Source organism: Corvus kubaryi, unplaced genomic scaffold (genome assembly GCF_017639235.1).
Source record: "Corvus kubaryi isolate FWS band 111438036 unplaced genomic scaffold, C.kubaryi_AGA036_p1.0 split1-37296, whole genome shotgun sequence".
In the NCBI taxonomy this organism is placed as follows: Eukaryota; Metazoa; Chordata; class Aves; order Passeriformes; family Corvidae; genus Corvus; species Corvus kubaryi.
The window spans coordinates 2,851,894-2,870,803 of record NW_024582075.1 but is presented as its reverse complement, the minus strand read 5'-3'; the positions used below and the strand labels follow the sequence as shown (position 1 = coordinate 2,870,803).

Sequence of the window (18,910 nt, the reverse complement as noted above, 5' to 3'; positions counted from 1 at the left end):
TATTTGTGAGTTATTTTGGAGTACTTAAAATGTTTCCCTTACTGCACCATCTTGAAGGTAGTTGCCTGGATGCAAGTTACCTAAAAACCAAAAAACTTTTGTTTGTTACTTGAACTCTCTGGCTGATGTTTCCCATTAGTGCGCTGGGAGCGATCCTTGGGTGCCATTGTCAGAGGAAAGAATCAGCCAATGACGCCTGAAGCAGTGAGAGATAAGTGGGAGAAGGTGTGTGACTTTGATAACGCCAGCAAACCCAGAACCATCCAAGGTAAGGGAGACTTCTGAGAGTTGGGGCTGTTCTGCCTGGGGAAGTGAATGTTCTAGGGAGACCATATTGTAGCCTTTCAGTACTTTACGGAGGCCTGTGAGAAATATGGGAAAGGTGGAACAGATGTACCCTGCTGCATAGGACAAGGGGTAATGGTTTTAAACTAAAAGAGGATCAATTTAGATTAGCTATAAGAGGGAAGATTTTTACAGTGAGAGTGCTGAAATACTGACATAAGTTGCCCAGAGAGGTGTTGGGTGCTCCATGCCTGGAAATATTCAAGGTCTGGTCAGACAGGGCTCTCAGCAAACTGATTTATTTGAAGATGTCCCTACTCAGGGGAGTTGTGGGGGGGTTGAACTAGCTGCCATCTAAAGGTCCCTTCCAACCCAAACTATGCTTTGATTCTTGGTGGATAGCTTGAGTAAGCAAAGCTTAGAAGAGAATGCTTTCTTTCAAGTGTTTGCTGAAACTTCAAAATCTACAGAACTAGTGAATTTTTTTGTAAATGTGTTACATTAATAATTTACTGCTTCATTATGGTCAGATCTTTCTAAAGAAACTTTTGTGTTCTTGCCTGTAGAATTAAGATATGATTTATCTTACGAGTTTCTAGAGAAGTTACATCACTGAGTCAGACTAATGACAGTGTTTTTATTTGATTGTACCTGCATGCAGACAGAATAGAGTAATAGAATGTATTTTCCTTTCAACCCTGGAATCTTGGTTTTTGGTGAACATTTCACTGGTTAAGTCTTGGAATATATCACTGCAAAGAAGTTCTTACTGTGCCTTATGTTCTTGGGGCACATCACTCCCTTGGCTGGTGACCAAAATGATTTTCTCTTTCAATGCTTTGTTTACCTTTCTTGTTCCTTGCCAGCATTTAAGAATGTAGGGCAGGAGGGAAAAAGGCATCCTTATGTACAATGCCAGTTGAATTTCCAAGATATTTAAACGCACAGTAGATGTTTAAGCTGTTGGTTCAGAAATCTATTAGGACATTTTGTTAAAAACCTTAGGGGATATGTTTTTAGATGCCTGTACCAAAACCGTAATAGGAGACACTTTGTCCTTTCTGTCACATCTTGGCACACTGGGAAATGTAACCATCCAAAGACTAGTTCTAGGTCACCTTACTGATCTTTGGTTTACAGATACCCTGTTTCCAAATGCGTGCAAGTTTATATGTGTTTTCTGTTCTGCTATGGAATGGTATTTATAACAACATAATTCCAGCTTTATCACTTCTGATCTGTTCTACAACCTGTCATATGTACTATGTTATTTTTAGGGGTTGCTAGCAAAAAAATGTTGTAGATGGGGATTTCTTTTCAAAGTTGCTTCAGCATTAGATACGGTATTTCACAACTGCCAGTTGATGCTATGAGGAGAAAAAAGCTGAAGAAGATTTTGAACTTCTGAAGTAAAAGTGCTCGCAATACAACATGGCAGGTTTTTACAGTCAGGTAATCGTAAATGTTACATTGGCATGAATCTTCCATGCCTTAGCTTCTGTTTTGTTATGAACTTAGCCGAGATAGAGGTTTTTCCTTCCAGTACCGTCATGCCACAGATACTGAATAAAAACTTGTGCATTAATTGTTGTATTGTGTATTTGTGAGAATCAGCATAAGGGTTGAGGACAATTCTTAAGTTAGCTGAATAGAATTTTTAGTTCTATTAGAATTTTTTTCTACTGTCAAATTCTCCACTTTATTGCTTGGAGGTATTTGACTGTGAAATAAATGAAACTAATTAGAATACTTGCATTCAAAATTGAAAGGTACAATAGCTAACATCTGCAAGTTAAAACTTCCTGCAGATTTCCTTAATTTGAGTAATTTGATGTTGTGAAGAGCATTTGTGTACTAAGCATTACATGCAGTAGAAAAAAAATCCAAAAAAGTAATTAGATAAAGTATTTGATTATAATGTAGTAGAAAACCCTGTAATTGGAGATGCTTATCTTTAGTAATACTGATAAGAGAGGCTTGACTTTATAACTTCGTATTCTGTACGTAATCAGAAAGACCAAATTAAGTGTGATGCAGAAACTTCTGGATGTGTGGTGCAGGTTGCAGTAGGCCACAGTTGCACCATGCACTGTGTGTTGGTGTCTTTTCTCCTTGCCTCCACAGTGTACTACTTGCTCTTGTGTCTTTGTCTGATTCTTCCTCTCATGAAAAGGGAATGAGATTGTGTTGTGGTAGAGGCAGAGGACAGCCATTCCTGTCTTGCAGACTGCGTACCGTACACAGCATTCTGTAGTATCTATGGCACAAGTTAGTGTGTTGTTCTCTTACTTAGGGAAGCAAAATTTGTATTGTGTCTGTGACCCACATGAGGCACTCGTCTCAAGTTTCTCTTCAGTTGTGAAGATGTGAGTCAGTTTCAGCTAAATCTAGTATTCTATAGGTCTGTAATTGGCTCTTAGAAATTTATGTGCATTTTTAATTCTCTTAGAAGCTATTTACAGAAAACAACTCATTGTCCGACTTCTGGCACATCTTAAAAGCTTACGTCAGACATAGAGTAAATAAATGTATAATGTATCAAAGGTGTGTGTGTATATGTATGCACACTTTGTGTGTATATGAAGACAGAATTTGCATAAGAGGAGAAGTGTTCCAGCTTCAGTGTCAGCTTTCCTTATATATATTTACAGAAGGTTTAAACACTTGTGCTGTTTCCTCCATTGTTAAGGGATATGGTTCATATGCAATGTCCCCGTATTGGAAAATGAATCTTTTGGAAACAGACGGCCTTTGTTGTGACTATTTTCAACCTTTGTTCTCCAGCTTAATCTTTTCTTTCTGTCTGCTAATGATTTGCTGTATAATAACAGGCCATTCTGAGGTGGTGAACGTTTAAGGTTTTAGAGTTCACTGATAGTATAGCCATTTAAAAAATACCCCTATACCAATAATAAAATAATTGCGTTAATTAAAATGTTTCCTATTGGGTTTGTTTCTGCCCAAATTATACCCGTTGGTATAATTGTATATTTATTTGGTCTTAAAAAGAACCTTACTCAGTATGTGGAGTCATGTATTAAAAAATTACGAAGTGTCATAGTTAAGTCTACTGCTGAAGCATTAATTTCAGACATCCTTGTGTGTTTACTGAAAACTCATGTACCACTCTGTGCTTTCCTCCTCAACCTTGCACTACTCAAAATTAATGCGAAGACATCCTTATCAATGTCCAAACATCACTTATCGGTGACTTTTAATGTTTCATCTTTCTTTTTGGGTAGTCTGATATTGCATTAGTAGCTCATAACAATGTATTTGATCATAACCTTAAGCAGCAGAAGTGCAGGGGAGACTGAAACAAATCAATGTGTTGGGACATTACACTTGCATGCTGCTGCCATAGTCCCTGGAAGATGTAAAGAATATGTTAGCACCGGGGTTCTTACCTGCCAAAGTTATGTAACTTAGTAATTCAGGGTGGGGGAAAAGAGAAATTAACATTTTTTCCCCATCTCTTTATTAAAAAAATAAAAGCTGAACTCCCCATCCCCCATCACAGTTTTGCTACCTGTATTTGATGATATCTAATAGCTTGTTCAAGCATTTTCAGGTAACCCAAAGGAGTAGGATCTTAAAAGTAGCTTTGATGTCAAAATATGAAAACCACCTTGAAGCATAAAGAAACATAAGGAATAGCGTACACTTTTTGCTGATACCTCTCCAAAAGTTTGGGCCTGGAACCACAGACATATCTCACACAGTTGATGTCTGTTATAGATATAAAGAATAAACCCAGGAGTACTTAAAAGAATATTCCATATTTGAAAATCAATAATGATTGTGGTATGATCCAGTTCACGTGCTTTTGCTGATTACAAATACAACAGTAGGCCAAGGTCTTAAAAAAAACCAAAACAATTTTATGAGGCCTTCGACAACATACATTTCAAAAGTTAGAAAAGTTGGGAATTACCAACCTATCAGCCTTACCTCTGTGTGTGGGAGGATCATGGAGAACAGGGAGCTGATTTGAGACAGCCAGTAGAGATTGACCAAGGGCAAATCCTATCTGACCAACCCAATGGCCTTCTGTGATGGAATGACTCCATCAGTGAGTAAAGGAAGGGCTATGAGTGTCATTTGTCTGAACTGGTGTAAGGCCTTTGACACAGCCCCCTTAACGTCTAAATTACAGAGATGCGGATCTGGTGGAGAAGGTGTTTGTTGGATGGTCAATGTCTCAATGTCCACAGGGAGATCAGTAATGAATAGTGTCCCTTAGGGGCCTGTATTGTGAACAGTACCATGTAAGAGCTTCATCAGTGACATAGGTGAAGGGGATTGAGTGCACCCTCTTCAAACTTGATGAGGGTGCACTGGGCTGAGTGGTGCAGTGACACACCTGAGGGATGGGATGTCATCCAGAGGGACCTGGACAAGCTTGAGGAGTGAGCCCATGGGAACCTCATGAGCTTCAACAATGCCAAGTACAAGGCGTTGCACCTAGGTTAGGGCAAGCCCCAGTATGAAGGATGAAGGCATCAGAAACATCCCTATGGAGAAAGACTTGGAGATCCTGGTGGATGAAAAGTTGGACAAAAGCTGGCAATGTGCACCTGCAGCGCAGGTCATTTGTATCCTGGGGAAGGATACACAGGAAGGACATAGGCCAGCTGGAGCAAGGCTAGAGGAGGGCCACAAAAATGATCAAAGTCATGGGATTCCTCTCCTAAAAGGAAAGGTGGAGAGAGTTGGGTTTGCTCAGTCTAGAGAAGAGAAGGCTTCAGTGACACCTTTTTGTAGTCTTTCAGTAGTTAACTTTTTGGCAGGGCCTGTTGCAATAGGATGAGATTTAATGGCTTTAAACCAAGAGAGGGTTGTTTTAGATTAACTATAAGGAAGAAGCTTTTTGCAATGAGGATGCTTAAACACTGGAAGAGTTTTCCTAGACAGGTAGTAGATGCCCCATCCTGTATACATTCAAGGTCAGGTATGATGGGGCTCTGATCTAGTTGAAGATATATCTGATCATTACAAGGGAGGTGGACTAGCTGACCTTTAAGGGTCCATTCCAACCCACACTATTCTGTGATCTTAGTATTCAGCCAGACACTAGCCAGCTAACTAATTTTATAGTCCAGTCGTGTCATACATTCTGGAAGAAATGACTCCTCGAAGAGGAGATTGTAGTATTCTGCACCATTATTAATGTACGGGTTGCCTTTGTACTGTTGGTCTTAATTATGACATTTTGTCAAAAATGCATGCTTTTAATCTTTGGGTCTCACCATGAAAAGTGATCTTTATATTCCTGCATGTAAATGGTTTGTGATCATGCTAAGTTGAGGAAACATTCAGGTTTGCTTGGAGGTCAAACCTATATTTTCCTGTGAAGATTTTAAAGCAATGTGAAACCTTCCTTTGATTCATGCAGAAAAAGTAGGAACAGTCTGTTACTTCTGCCAGTAGCTTTGTATTGCTTTTCTTTTATTCATTTAATGAATGAACAAAGGGATAAGATTACGTTTTAAAAGGTTCTTATAAATTACAAGTCTCGTTTTGCACATTTTCACATTATGCAAATGTCATAACCTCATGCCATATTGTGACAGAGCTTGTATCCGAAGAGGAAACTTGTCTTTGACAGAAGAGGTGACAACATATGTTTGTTTCCTAGCCGTTCCTTTTCTTCTTAAGATTCAGGCCACAAATAAAATGTTATGATGATTCTGTCAGTGAGATTGGTAAGCAAGAGATAGTTTAGGAAAACAGGATTCTGCAAGAGGGCATGCAGTTACCTTGTAGGGTGTTTAGAGTAGTGCTGTGTGATAGAGCAACACGGTGTTAATCCAAGCAGCAATGCAAGTCAGTATGGGCACAGGGGTTTTGAAGTGGAGGGTAGTTAACTCTGGGTTAAGGTAGTTAAATAATGATTTTGCACTCTTCTGATTTAAACACATTTTTATTTTTCTGTGCAAGATTCTCACCACCTTTAGTTTGATTCTTTCTTATGTTTAATACTGATTTTTGCCATACTAAGCTTCAAGGAACAAGCCGTTCTTGATGGCCTGTGTTTTCCGTAGCTGAATTCAGCCATGCATCATCTCATTTATAATTTTGTCATTATTCAGTCTCAGACTTACTTGCTTTTCTATCTATCTGTCTGATCCAGGAAAGAGGGTAACAGTCAGGAGACTTAGACCTGTGACTGGTATTGCAAATAATTTTCATTATAAGAAAATCAGTAGTAATTTTCAGATATTCGTTTCTCAGACAGTTGAAACGTATAGTGCTCATTATCTTCTCCTTAACACATTGATGTAGGTGTCATGGTTGAGTGGTGGGTGCAGAACTGATGGAACCTGTGTGGAAATCACTTATCCTCTACTTTGTGTGGATGCTTGTAAAATGCAGCACTGTGCTCAATTTGCAGATGTATATTTACTGTGTTTAAAACTGAACTGAGAAATACCAGTCTATGTCTCATTTGCTTGTGTGTATGTTGTGTGTCTGTAACTGGAGTGTGTCATGCATGATTATCTAAAAGTGAGTTTTTTTCAATTCCTTTGTCTAGAGTCTATAAGTGTATTGAGTGATGCTCTAAGTCAGATAGAGTCTCAAGGGAATGTGTCTATGAATGCAACAAGATCAGTGGTCTCTTCATCTGTTGACACGGTAAGTACATCTGTATACCAGATGCACTCAAAGCTGGGTGGAAACCTTGAGCAGAGAGACTTGTGTTGCTGGCCAGCTTGTACTCTGGATTGCTGTCTGCAAAAAGAAAGGTGGGGTTTAAACTGAAGCGAGGAGGCAGAATAAAAAAACATCTCCAGACTCCAGTCTCTGTTTTTCCTATTGATGACTGGAAAATGTACGGCTGAATAGACTGGATAATGCAGAATCTAACTGCATGTAAGTTCTGTTAAGCCTCTTTAATTAAGGTATTGTTCAGAAAAGCAGGAGGGCTTGGGTGTTGCTGGGCAGTGTCGTTTTGCTTTGGCTCCTTCTCTATAGATAATTTTTCCTTGTTTCAGTCTTACTATGGTGTTAAGTATTTCATTTGTGGTTTGTTTTAGAAAAAATCTTAGGCACTGCTGGGAGTGCAGCTGTATGAAGTTACACCATTTATTCTTGAAGTAGATTGCTTGAAGCAAAGTATAATGCCTTGCGTATGGGTTGCTTGTATTGCAATGAATACATTAATATTTTATGGTATACTCTATGCCTACATGTGACTGTAAAGAAAATGCTCAAATGTCAAGTTTGTGTGATAGAGAATTATAGAAAGAATGCAAGTTCAATATTAACTATTTTTAATTTTTATTTTATACTGACTTCTAATTTCCAGACAGGCATTGTTGGCCGTGAATTGGCTACCAACGTATATACATATACTCACTTGGAGCCTATTCTGTATGCACTTGGTGTGGGAATGTCAACTAAGGATCCAGACCACCTAAAATTTCTCTTTGAAGGAAATGAAGAGTTCTGCTGTTTACCCAGCTTTGGAGTCATTCCTGCTCAAACTTCAATGTTTGATGGTGTTCCTTCTCTTCCAGGGCTAAATATTGATCTTGCAAAGGTATGGAAGAGTAAAGTAGCTAATTTTGGTTGTGTGTCATGTAACTGAAAGGTGTCTTCAATTAGTATTTTTGTAATATTGTTAAGTTCCTTTTGTTCTAGAAAAGAAAAGTCCAGTGTTTTGAATTCTTACATCCGAAGAATTAATTTACTTCTCTTGTATAATGTGTCTTCCTATGATGAGATTTATCATGAGTTTGATACTCAATTTTAATTTGTGTTCACTACACTTTTTTTTAAACCACAAAAGCTTAAAGCTTTATTTGAAAATATTCTGAATTTCAAATATTCTATATTTGAAAATATACTGGGGATGAAGTTAGAAAAACAGAAGAATAAAACTTGGTTGTTTTTTAAATTTGTTTGCTCTGAACATTTTCTAAAATAGCTGTGTATTGACTTGGGGGAGAAAGCAATCTATTTATTGTTGTTACAGCACTGTCTTTCTTTATATAGATGCTGCATGGTGAGCAGTATCTGGAGCTTTATAAACCATTACCAACCTCAGGTCAGTCTTTCTGTGTTGCTGATTTGTTTTTTCACTATGACAACAGTTCCTGTAGCCATATTGTAAATAGAAATAGGGAAGCTTTGTTTCAAACTGTATTACTGCATATAATTTTTACAAGGAGTGTGCGAGAAGAGAGGCAACCTGTTATATTCTTGAAGGAGTTCTGAAACTATGTTTTTGAGATCAAGTGTTGCTTTCCTACAGTATACTTAGTAAAGTATGCTTAATCTTTGATACAGTAGGCAAATATACTACATGTCTATGTATTATTCATCTGATACTAATTACCAGAACTGATAAATATTTCAGTAAGGTGGTATCATAAAACTTCTGGGGTGTTTATCTAATTCTTCAATGTTGATTGTGTCAGTGTGCCTGTAAGAGGATAAGATTTAAATTATGTATGTAAAGAACAAATGGACATCTTAATGAGGCGGCAAAAAACAATTACTTTTGTTCCTGTCAAAATTCTCAAGGTATTAGTTACTGCAGTAGCAAATTCTTTTCAGAGATGGCTGAGTTTTCCCAGATTACAGCCCCTGAGAGTTGCTTGTTAGACTCATTCAGGATATGCATATGTCTGGATTTCTTCATTAGTAGTTTTTAAAAATTTTTTGAGAGTGTAGCAGAAAAATAAAATTGCAAGCTATAAATAAATGGCAGAATTTCTTGTTGAAACAAAAAAGAGGTATCTGAAAGTTACACTTACTTCAAAGAAGTCTGATAATTAGTAATGGATTGCCAGGATTTCATAAAGGTTTTTATTTTTACATTCTGTAGGCTGATTTATAAATACATGGTGTCTCTAAAGCAATAACTTCTAGTGACAAACTTCAGAGACCCCTGTGCCCAGGCTCTGAGCTGAGCTTCTCTTCTGTAAGACTGTGGTTGTCTCAGCCCTCTTGAAACCTGTGGACAATTTTTAAATGATTGGAGCTGTCTTTGAAGTTAGCAATGTATTTGAGTCTGAAAAGGGAAGTGTTTAGCTCCAAATACATGAACTATAGCAAAATTCTATTGAAAAAAACCCCTAAAACTTAAAAAAAATACCTGAAGCAAAACAATACTCAGATCTTCAAGATTTGCAAAGATTCCCAGACACTGTTGTTACAGTCATGATGATTATGTTTACTATGACTATTACAATGATTATGATGATGTTGATTATAGTAATGAAAAAAATAATAACAGCAACAATAATGATAGTAGTAAGAAAGATAGTTAGTAACGAAGCGTAAAGAATGATCTGTGGGCTTCATTCCTGAAGCAAAACCTTACAGTGTGTCCATGTTCTTTTTTTCTTACAGGACAATTAACTTCAGTTTCAACTGTTGCTGATATTCTTGACAAAGGATCAGGCGCAGTCTTGCTGATAGATGGTAAAACGGTTTATGGCTTTTGAAGGGGGTGCAGTAAAATTTATTAGGCTTCATTTTTTAACTAGCTGTGCCAATAACTGCCCGCCCTTCCACGGGGGCTAAATAAGACTTTTAGCTTATTAAATCTTAGTGGGATGTGGCTCTGTAATTGTTCTTGGGCAGTTAAAATACTGAAATAAGAACACTTTCTTCCTGTGTAGGTAAATAATGCACCATGCAAAATGATCAAAGTGTAATTGTTCTTGGGTAGCGAGCATACTGAAGTAAGAACACTTTCTTCCTGTGTAGGTAGAATAACGCAGTATGCAAACTGATCAAAGTTCTTAATAATGCTAATGCTTCTTCCTGCCTGAAGGCAGCCAGTTTATATTCCGCCACCCCACAGTAAGGGGTGTGTGTCTGCATGTTTGCATGTGTTTTGTGGGCAGTTTTGCAAAGGTTAATAATATCTTTATGTTGTGTAGATTCATCTGCAAAGTATCGATCTTCAAGACCATGTCCTGCATTCCTTTTTTATGTCTACATTATTCTATTCTAAACAAAACCCATATCTTTCCTCTTGTATCCAAGTTAGAGGATCAGAATGTTTCCAGAAGTTGATAACTTGCAGTTTTCAGAATCTTACTGTCATTAGATGTGATTATGCCAAGGTCCTTTGGGAAAACCAGACAGCAAGAGTAGGCTAACAGGCAGTGAATCTTTAAACACTGTTGACTTTTTATTCCTTCAGTGGTCAAATAAAATGGTAAAAGGTTTTTACTGACCCTTCCTCATAGCTGTGTTGTGGTTTCATACGGGGCTAATATGAAGCCTGTCTCTTCCTGCAAAATGCAAAAGTTCTTTTTGTGAGCAGAGTCTCAGTGGTTTTTAAATTTCTTCTGGAACTGGAAATAAACATTATTAACACAAAATGCTGTGAATTCCAGTCTAAAGTGTAAGAGAGTGAAATAGATATGACCTGGAAATAGGAAGCTGAATTTTAATTCAGTGTAAGAAGTATGACTTGTTCAAAAGAAGGAACAGGAACAGGACCTTAAACTCTGGAAACTCTTCTCATACGAGATACTAATACCACTTTTTGTATGAGTTCATAATCTACTTTACACACTGGGTATTCTCAGTAGCTTTTAATGCATCATATTTTATAGTACAGTTCTGTATTTAAATAAATTGTTAATGCAGTCTTGAGATGCTAAAATAAATCTAATTTCAGCACTGTGTTGTCAGATGTTTTTAGCACCTTGAATGTTGTCACCATTTTGATAGTTCATTTTTTAATTTTAATGCTTTTATGTAGATAAAGTTCATGATATTATTTGGAACAGATCATTAGTCTTCCCTGCTCAGGAAGTGACTTGCAACAATGCAGTGTGAGTGTGACCATTGCCCTCTCAGTTGTTAAAATGAGTTTTGTCATGTTTCCAGCTGAACTTGTCTCTTGTAACAACATATGCTAGCTATATGAAAAAGGAGATTGAACACAATATATGACCTTCCTCTTTTTTGTCTTTCAGTGAATACCTATTGTGGAAAGGAGCTGGTGTGTTATAATCAGTTCTCTTTGTTTTTTGTTGGAGCTGGAGGATTTGGTGGAAAACGAACATCAGAAAAGGCCAAGGTAAATCCACACATGTCCATATTTAAAAAAAACCACCAAACACATAAAGATTTCTGTCAGCAGTGCAAGAAAAATACTTGCTATATGAACTAGGAAGTATAAACCAGCATTTAAGCAGTGTGGCTGTGCAAACTCAGATGGAATTTAAATACTTTTGTTCTCTGCAGAGCCTGAGTGAAAATGTACTGTTCAAGGCTTGGGAAACCAGTGGTTTCATTTTGAGAGTTAGGGAGAAAAGTGAATTGCTAAACATTAAACAGATGAGAAACTCCTACATCGAAATACTTGAAATGGTAGAGTATCCTAGTGGCAAGCAGTGTTAGGGTTGAGCTTGCAGTTTATAGAAAAGATCTCTAGGTGTAGCTCTTTCTAAATCAATGTGTTTGCATGAAAGACGTTTGGAAAGCATGAAGAGGGAAAGAGAAATAGCATTATAGTTTGGAGCTGAACTTTTTTGTTTTCAGAGAGTTAGCAAGTAGCAAACAATGTCACATGAACACAGAGTGTTTCTGTCGAAATGCTTGAAGTAGCTATTAGGGTACTTGACATTGTCCCCTTCAATACTGTGTTTGAGGGCAGTGTCAGCAGGGACTGCATGTTGTTATTGTGAACTAGAGCCCTGAGGCACTACAGTAATAATCAGTTGAATAGAGGGTATGTTAAACTCAGTATTTTTGAACATTTTTAATGAAATACCAAGGTTTCATACATCTGAAATACTGTAGGTGATGTTCTTTGGGATTTTTGCATGTAAACTTACAAGTTTTTTTATTTAAATCGGTATCAATTTTATCAAAGTTTTACCATATATAACTGTACAAATCAGGTCCTGAAATGCCTGCTGCTTCAAAGAGCCTCTGTTTGGTATAAAAAATTTCACAGGAAATTATTGCAGACAGTATATAGAGGTCTTTGAAGGAACCCTTAATTCTTCTGTAATCAGATTTTATAAACAGTGCATGTAACAAAAGCCCTTTGAGAGTTAGGGAGAAAAATGAATTGAGAAACGTTAAACAGATGAGATATTCCTACATGGAGATATTTGAAATGGTTCAAGACTAACCTGTAATGGTGACGTCAGTGAGTCCAGTGTAGTGCTTTTGCACTTTTTAGTTAAACTTTTCACTTTAGGCAACTGCAATTTCTTCACTCTATTTAGTGAAGTATGAGAATGTTACATACATTATTTTACATTTAAAAATATGAAGAATACTCTTTCAGGCAGCTCCTTCCTGTGATAGAAAAAATCCTCCAGGTATAGTCTCATTAAGACAACACAATGATACAGCAATTTCAACAGAGGCATCTGCATGCAAGAGACCAGTTTCAAATGCTGAATTTTCCTGCTTTTTCCTTGCAAACCTTCCCATTAAAAAGAGTTTCATGCCCCTCTGCAAGAAGAAATGCCAAGCTGATGAGACATATGTTATAGTGTGTCTTTTTGGCACTTTACAGTTCTATTGTATTTGAAAATTGTATTGCAAGTCAAGAGGAGCAAATTTCCAAGGTGAGGTCTATGATGAGCAACATGGTGTTTAAGTCATGTGTCTCTTCTTGAGTTGAGGGTTTCTTGACCTGCAGGTATAGGGCTTTCATTGATTATTCATACATTGTCTAGTTTTAATGGCTCATTAGGTCAAGTTGAGTTTCTTTAAACCAGCTGGAACTAGATTGGCAAGCCATGCTTGTTTTGAAAGCATGTTTAGGTAATGTTCTTGTTATCAAGTGGCTTGTGTAGGTCCACTGTGATTGATTCTCTGAAGTGACAAGAGGAGTGCTGTTATCCAGTCTTCCACCCTGGAAGTGGTCTTGCTGTGCTGTTAATATACATGGAAGAGCCTTTTTTTTTTTTTTTTTATTAGACATGAAACTACACAGCACTTGGTTTCTTTTGATTTCTCATTTCTTTGGTAAAGACCTTACGCAAATTCAGATAAGTAAAATTACTACAGGTGAGAATCAGTTTGCTTCCTTTAATTTTGGAGCTTATGCCTGTTTCTTTCTGGGCTTTTTTGTTTGTTTTGAAAACTCAAGTAGAGGAGGAAAAAAGATTTCAGCTACGTTAATAGCTTGAGTTGGTTATTATGGTTTCCTTTATGTTTGTCATGATCTAGAATGTTCTCTGTCAGTCTGTTGGTAAAATTTATATCTTCAAAACTGAACTATGAAGCTGTAGATTGCACAAGGAACAGCTTTTTTGCGGTAATGTGGGGTTTAATATGCAGTATGTAATTGCAAAAAAAGTAGTAAAAGAAAAGTGCGTAAAACAAAAAGAAGCTGGAACCTCTTAAAGGGGAAAAGTAATGCAACATAGTCCGTGGGTGAGGTAGTAAATAATTTTGTTCTTAACCGTGCCTTTAAAAGTAGTATTTTAAAAGCTTCATTTTTCTTTCTGTGTTCGAAAACATTTTAATTTTCTGTGAGACAACTGTTTTTTCTAAGTGAATAATTCTTGCTTGAGTTGTTTTGGATAATTTGGAAGAAATGTTTTCAAACTTATCAGGTGTATCATGTAACTGTAGGCAGGATCTGATGCCTCAGGATCACTATCTTTGTAAGGCTAACCTTGATAAGAGACCTTTTCTGGATGAAATACCTTCTTCTATTTTCCCATAAGTGTAGAAAGGATAGGAGGAACTTTAACAAATTGCTAAATATTGTTTCTTTTTATACATAACTGGTATAATCTGGCATTAGGTATGGATAAAAGATTTATGCTGTGAAATATTAATAATACTGTTACTTTTGCTTTAGTTAACTGCAAATCCACCCAAGAGACCTCCTGATGCTGTAATTTCTGATGTCACAACACCTGATCAGGTAAAGCTTTGTATGCTTTAGGTACGGAAATCTTTGTTTTGGTTGGAGAAAGGAGTGTTAAATGATGTTAATTAATAGTTCAGGTTTTCTGGTATACCTGAGGTATTTATATTCTTTTTTAGTTATGTTTTTGTGTGTATAGATGTGTGTGTATGTATTTATAAAGCTAAAATTTTTTCTAGCTTATGACTGTGTTCAGTGTACTGTGTAAAACACTCTTTTCTTAAGACTGACAAAATTTTATAATAGTTTATCACAAATTTTGCATAGAAGGAGAAGATCAGTGTTTGTATTCTGTTTTATTTTTGAAAAAAAAGGTTCAGGCTTCCTGAAATTTGTGCAAAAAAGAAAACAAACCCAAAAAACTTATTTTGACTCACAGTGTTGAAAAAGTTAAATTTGTGTAGTAGGAGGAGTCAAGGGAAACTTGGAATACTGACAGACACCTGTCCAGGTGTATTTCTATTTGTCCACATTCCCACTGGTTTACAGGCATCTGCTTTCCGCCAGGCAGAAACCTGTGCAAAGAAATATGACCTCTCTCAAGGTAAACATGCAGGTGTCAGACAAACAAGAAAGGAAAGTGTGGAGCTACCAACATTGGGACACTGAGTGGTGTTTTCAAAAGCAACTTAGTCATACCAGGTGGCTCTTCCTGATTATATATGGAGTAATTAAGTCTCATCCAGCTTATTCCTGTGCTTGGAGTCCAAGTTAGCCCTACTTCAGCTGGGAAAGAGAGCCAAGATTAGCATTTCTGATTCTGTCACTGATGTGTTAGCTGCATCCTAAAATTCACAGCATTGGTCTAGGAGGTACAGGTGTCTAATTCTCAATAGGCTTCATTGAAAATTGCCAGGGTGAGCAAGGAGCAGGAATGGTGAGGGAGTTCTTTTTTCCTGGGAGCTGGCTAAATGTAGTGGAAGGTTGCTCTACAGCAGCTGACCCTTTTTTAGATGAGCTACAGCATCTCTAAAGGTCCAGTATTTACAACTTTTTATTTTGAATGTTAGAAAGATTCTTCACTGCATGATTATATTGGAATTGATTTCAGGTCCATCAATTTTTACAAGATATTTGTGATTGCCTTGTTCATATGGTAATTTTAGTTTCTGAGCCTTAAACTCTTATGTCCAGAATTGTTGTTGTGCGTAAAATGCTGAAAGTTCGTGAGATAAAATATAGTAATGACACTGTAACACGGAACTTGGGAAACTTTGCTACTGCAAAATTGATTCTTGGAAATAAAAGTAGCAGAGAGTAGCCACTTCATTTGTTTTTTTTTTTTTTTAAGATCTTCTCTGACAGGTAGATATATAAAGAGATTTATTCTCCAGTTAGAGGAGATAGAGCCAGTGGACTTTGATAATCACAAGAAAGCTTATGTACCAAATTATTCAGTAGCATCTGTGTTTCAGTGATGATGACAGGACGGGTATACAGGAGGGGGGAATGTGTAGCACTCGGGAACTTTATGGGCAGATACAGACTTTCATGTGAACGACAGCTTGGGAAAATGCTTTACATTTACCAAGACTTTACATTTGTGTGTCTCTGGAATGACACATAACTGCCCAAAATCTTCTTTAAAAAAATGGAAGCTGGCACACAAATTGCTTCAAAGTTTCTGAATGTCTTAGTGTTTACATGAAAAGTGTGTTGGCAGAAATGACTGTTGGCATTCAACTGTTGATACAGAGTATAAGAGACTGGAAGAGTCAGTTTGCAAATAGCATTTGACTTAACTTAAACGGTACAAATGTCCAGTGATAATAGTGACATTCAGTTTTTTTCTCATACCATGAATATGTGGCTAAACTGCTCTTCATAATTAGCATTTTCCCCCTTAACTTTTCATATCATGATCATGTAGTAAACTTTCTGATAAATAGACTTCCATGCATATTTTAGAAATATTTACACACCTGTTTTTCACTGGAGATAATGACTCATTACTTTGAAAGTTTATTCATCCCTAACTACTGCAGTGCTTTTTTTCCAAGAGGAAGGTCAGACCAGATGAAGCGCTGCTTAGTGAAGAGGATACTGGGAACGGAGTGCTAAATAACTGGTTTTGCCCATCACTGTGTGTTCAGTGGAAGAGAGGGTACAGCCACCTACAGTTCCTAGAAAAATCTTTGTGCTATGTGACCATTGAGAGAACAAAGTAATCCTTTTGGTTAGTGGCATCATAGCAGGAGGTAAGATATATGTTTATCCCTCTTAGATCTGCACTCATTTCTGGGAAGTTCTTTAAACTCCAGCCAGTGCTTAGGAATGAGTTGCAGTACTATGATGTAAACTGCTTAAAGGTGAAAGTGATTAAGAAAAATTTAGAAGTATCTGATCTTCTAAAAGCCTTTAAGGCTTAAAATTGCATCTTGCGTGAAGAAGGACATAAAATATTTCTTCTGTATTCATGAGTTTTTCTGCAAAGAACTAGATGACAATTTTTCCATCTTGCCCTGTAGAGATGTGCATGTGTGGTGACATTTTTGTGTCTTGTTCTCTTTCTATAACCTGAGCTTTGCTTTACTAGACACACTGCCATAAATCTTTTGAATAAAATAGACCTTCTGACAGAAGATCAAGACGTCTAGAGGGTGTTTGACTATTAGCCATTAGCAAGGAATGAATCATTCAATTTCAACCCTATAGGGAATGTTTAATGTAGATACAGAGCTTTCGTCCTGACGGTTTTCAAACTGGGGGCTTAAATTAATCAATCAAACTGATTTTGCTGAATGGTTACTAAAGCAATGAAAAATAACTGGCAGGGAATGACCTGTGTCTCTGGAGAATTTTGTCTACATATAGCTTTCAATCTCTTCCTAAATGTAGTGATTTCTTGGGAACTCATTTTCTGATGACACACAAGGTAAGCTGCAGTGGTTATTAAAATGGATAATACCTTAAGTAATGCAAGTCACTTTTGAGGAAGAAAACAAATAAGGTCTCTTGAATTTGTTGTGGACTTTTCTGTGGTTTGTTAGAGGGTTTTTGTGTTTGTTTGCTCATGGAAAAACTCACAGCGTTCTGATATTCTACATGTTTCCTTCCAAAAAATTGTTCTCTTTTTTCAAATGTCAGAAATAATATTCAGAATGTAGTGACAACGAATAAACAGCATAACAGTAGCGCATAGAATGAAATTTTTCGCAAAGTCATTTCAGTTTTACTGTTCTCTGTTTTCTCTCACCTTTTTCTGAAAGCTACTTATTTTGTTTGCTATATGGCAAAACTAAAGCTGTAGTATGTGGAATTTGCAGGACTTCCAAGTTTTTGTTAATGTCAGCTCATCTCAATAGAACATCTAGTAATTTTACAAAATATTTGCCGGTAGAAAAATTCTCTTTGCTTGCAACCGTATCATATATTTCACTGAAGCATTCTCCCGCATTGAATTCTGACTCTGTGTGCTTGTTACTTATATCGATACAGAGGAATAGACATGACAAAAAAGTAAAGAGGACCATTTAAGCAGGCTTTGAAAAACATGGTGTCTCAGGCTGTAATGCTTTTGAACCAGCTGTGTACATGCAACTGTGACCCCTTTAAGACTCTGCAATGCAGCGTCATGTGAGCTGTCATGTGGGGATTTCTGCCACAGCAACTTTTCTATGCGATTTGGGTATCTCAAGCACACAGTACTTCTGTTCTGAGTCTTCCAGCGTCAGGCAGTTTGGCCATTCTTTCTTTCAAGAATTTTTAAATTCTTCTTTAGAGCTGATGAAACTGAGCCTAATACTAGTCTGTTGAAGGACCTTATTTATATCCAATCATTTTTAATTTGGAAAACCATGTGTAGCGGGTTGGGTTTGTAACTGGGTGGAAACACCAATTTAGTGTAGTGGTTTGGTCCAGAATACTCATTACTGTTTATCTTCTGTGAGATAAGATTTAGGAGAAACACAAAGCAGGCACCAAACTTGAAAGAATATAAAGAAGTTTGTTAACAGACCTAAAAGAAGAAAAAAATTATACCACCTTCAGAACTCTCCTCCTCCCCCCGCCTTCCTCCCTTCTCCCACTGACAATGTAAAAAGACAACCCTTAAGACGTTCAGTCTGTCTACCACTTCCATAATAACCTTGTTCAGTCCATTTAGAAAGAGAAGTCTCTTCTTGCTCGTGCTATGAACACATTATCACAAATGAGACAGCCGCCCACTTCCAAATATTGTTCAGTCCATTTAGGAAGAGGAGTCTCTCTGCTTGCATGTGAGTCCCTTCCCCCGACTTGCAGCTTTTCCCACAACTGCTTTCGAGGGTCCACTCTTGAAGGTTTTTGGGGTACAATTTTAAGGTTGAGCCGTTCAGAAACAAAAGTTCTCTTCACCCATCTCTGGGAGCATTTCATCTCTAAGAACAGAAGCCCTTCTCCTTCCCTGGGAGCAAAGGGTCCTCCTCATCTTTAGGACTACTCTCTGGGAGCATCTTTAGGAACTGAGGTTTTCTCCTTTCCCATTTGAAGCAAAAGGTCTGGTCCATCTCTCCCTGTCCAAACTTCTCATAAAATTACAGCTGCATCAGCATCTGCCTATCTCAGCGCAGGTGCTTTTGCTTACGAGTTGAACACTCCACCCCCCATATCTTCATGGAATTACAACAGGATACTCTGATATATCATAGCTTCACAACAGAATTTCAGTTTTAAGCATCTCCTCTCTCTCTTCCCTCAGGTTTTCAGCTCTTCACAGCACTGAAAGGGTTAATCTCACCTCGGCCTTGCAGTGGAGGGGGGGGGGGAAGCCAA

General features: G+C 37.3%; 1 protein-coding gene across 2 annotated transcripts in view; it reads left to right on the top strand.

Moving 5' to 3' along the window:
• Positions 1 to 18,910, top strand: part of HSD17B4 (hydroxysteroid 17-beta dehydrogenase 4) — a 64,389-nt gene that overhangs the window by 15,777 nt on the left and 29,702 nt on the right. For both annotated transcript variants that reach the window (XM_042012712.1, XM_042012713.1), the window contains exons 11-17: positions 140 to 268; positions 6,821 to 6,921; positions 7,595 to 7,828; positions 8,284 to 8,335; positions 9,646 to 9,717; positions 11,232 to 11,335; positions 14,090 to 14,155. In XM_042012712.1, coding sequence (XP_041868646.1) covers positions 140 to 268; positions 6,821 to 6,921; positions 7,595 to 7,828; positions 8,284 to 8,335; positions 9,646 to 9,717; positions 11,232 to 11,335; positions 14,090 to 14,155 — 758 coding nt within the window. The remainder of the gene's footprint in view (positions 1 to 139; positions 269 to 6,820; positions 6,922 to 7,594; positions 7,829 to 8,283; positions 8,336 to 9,645; positions 9,718 to 11,231; positions 11,336 to 14,089; positions 14,156 to 18,910) is intronic.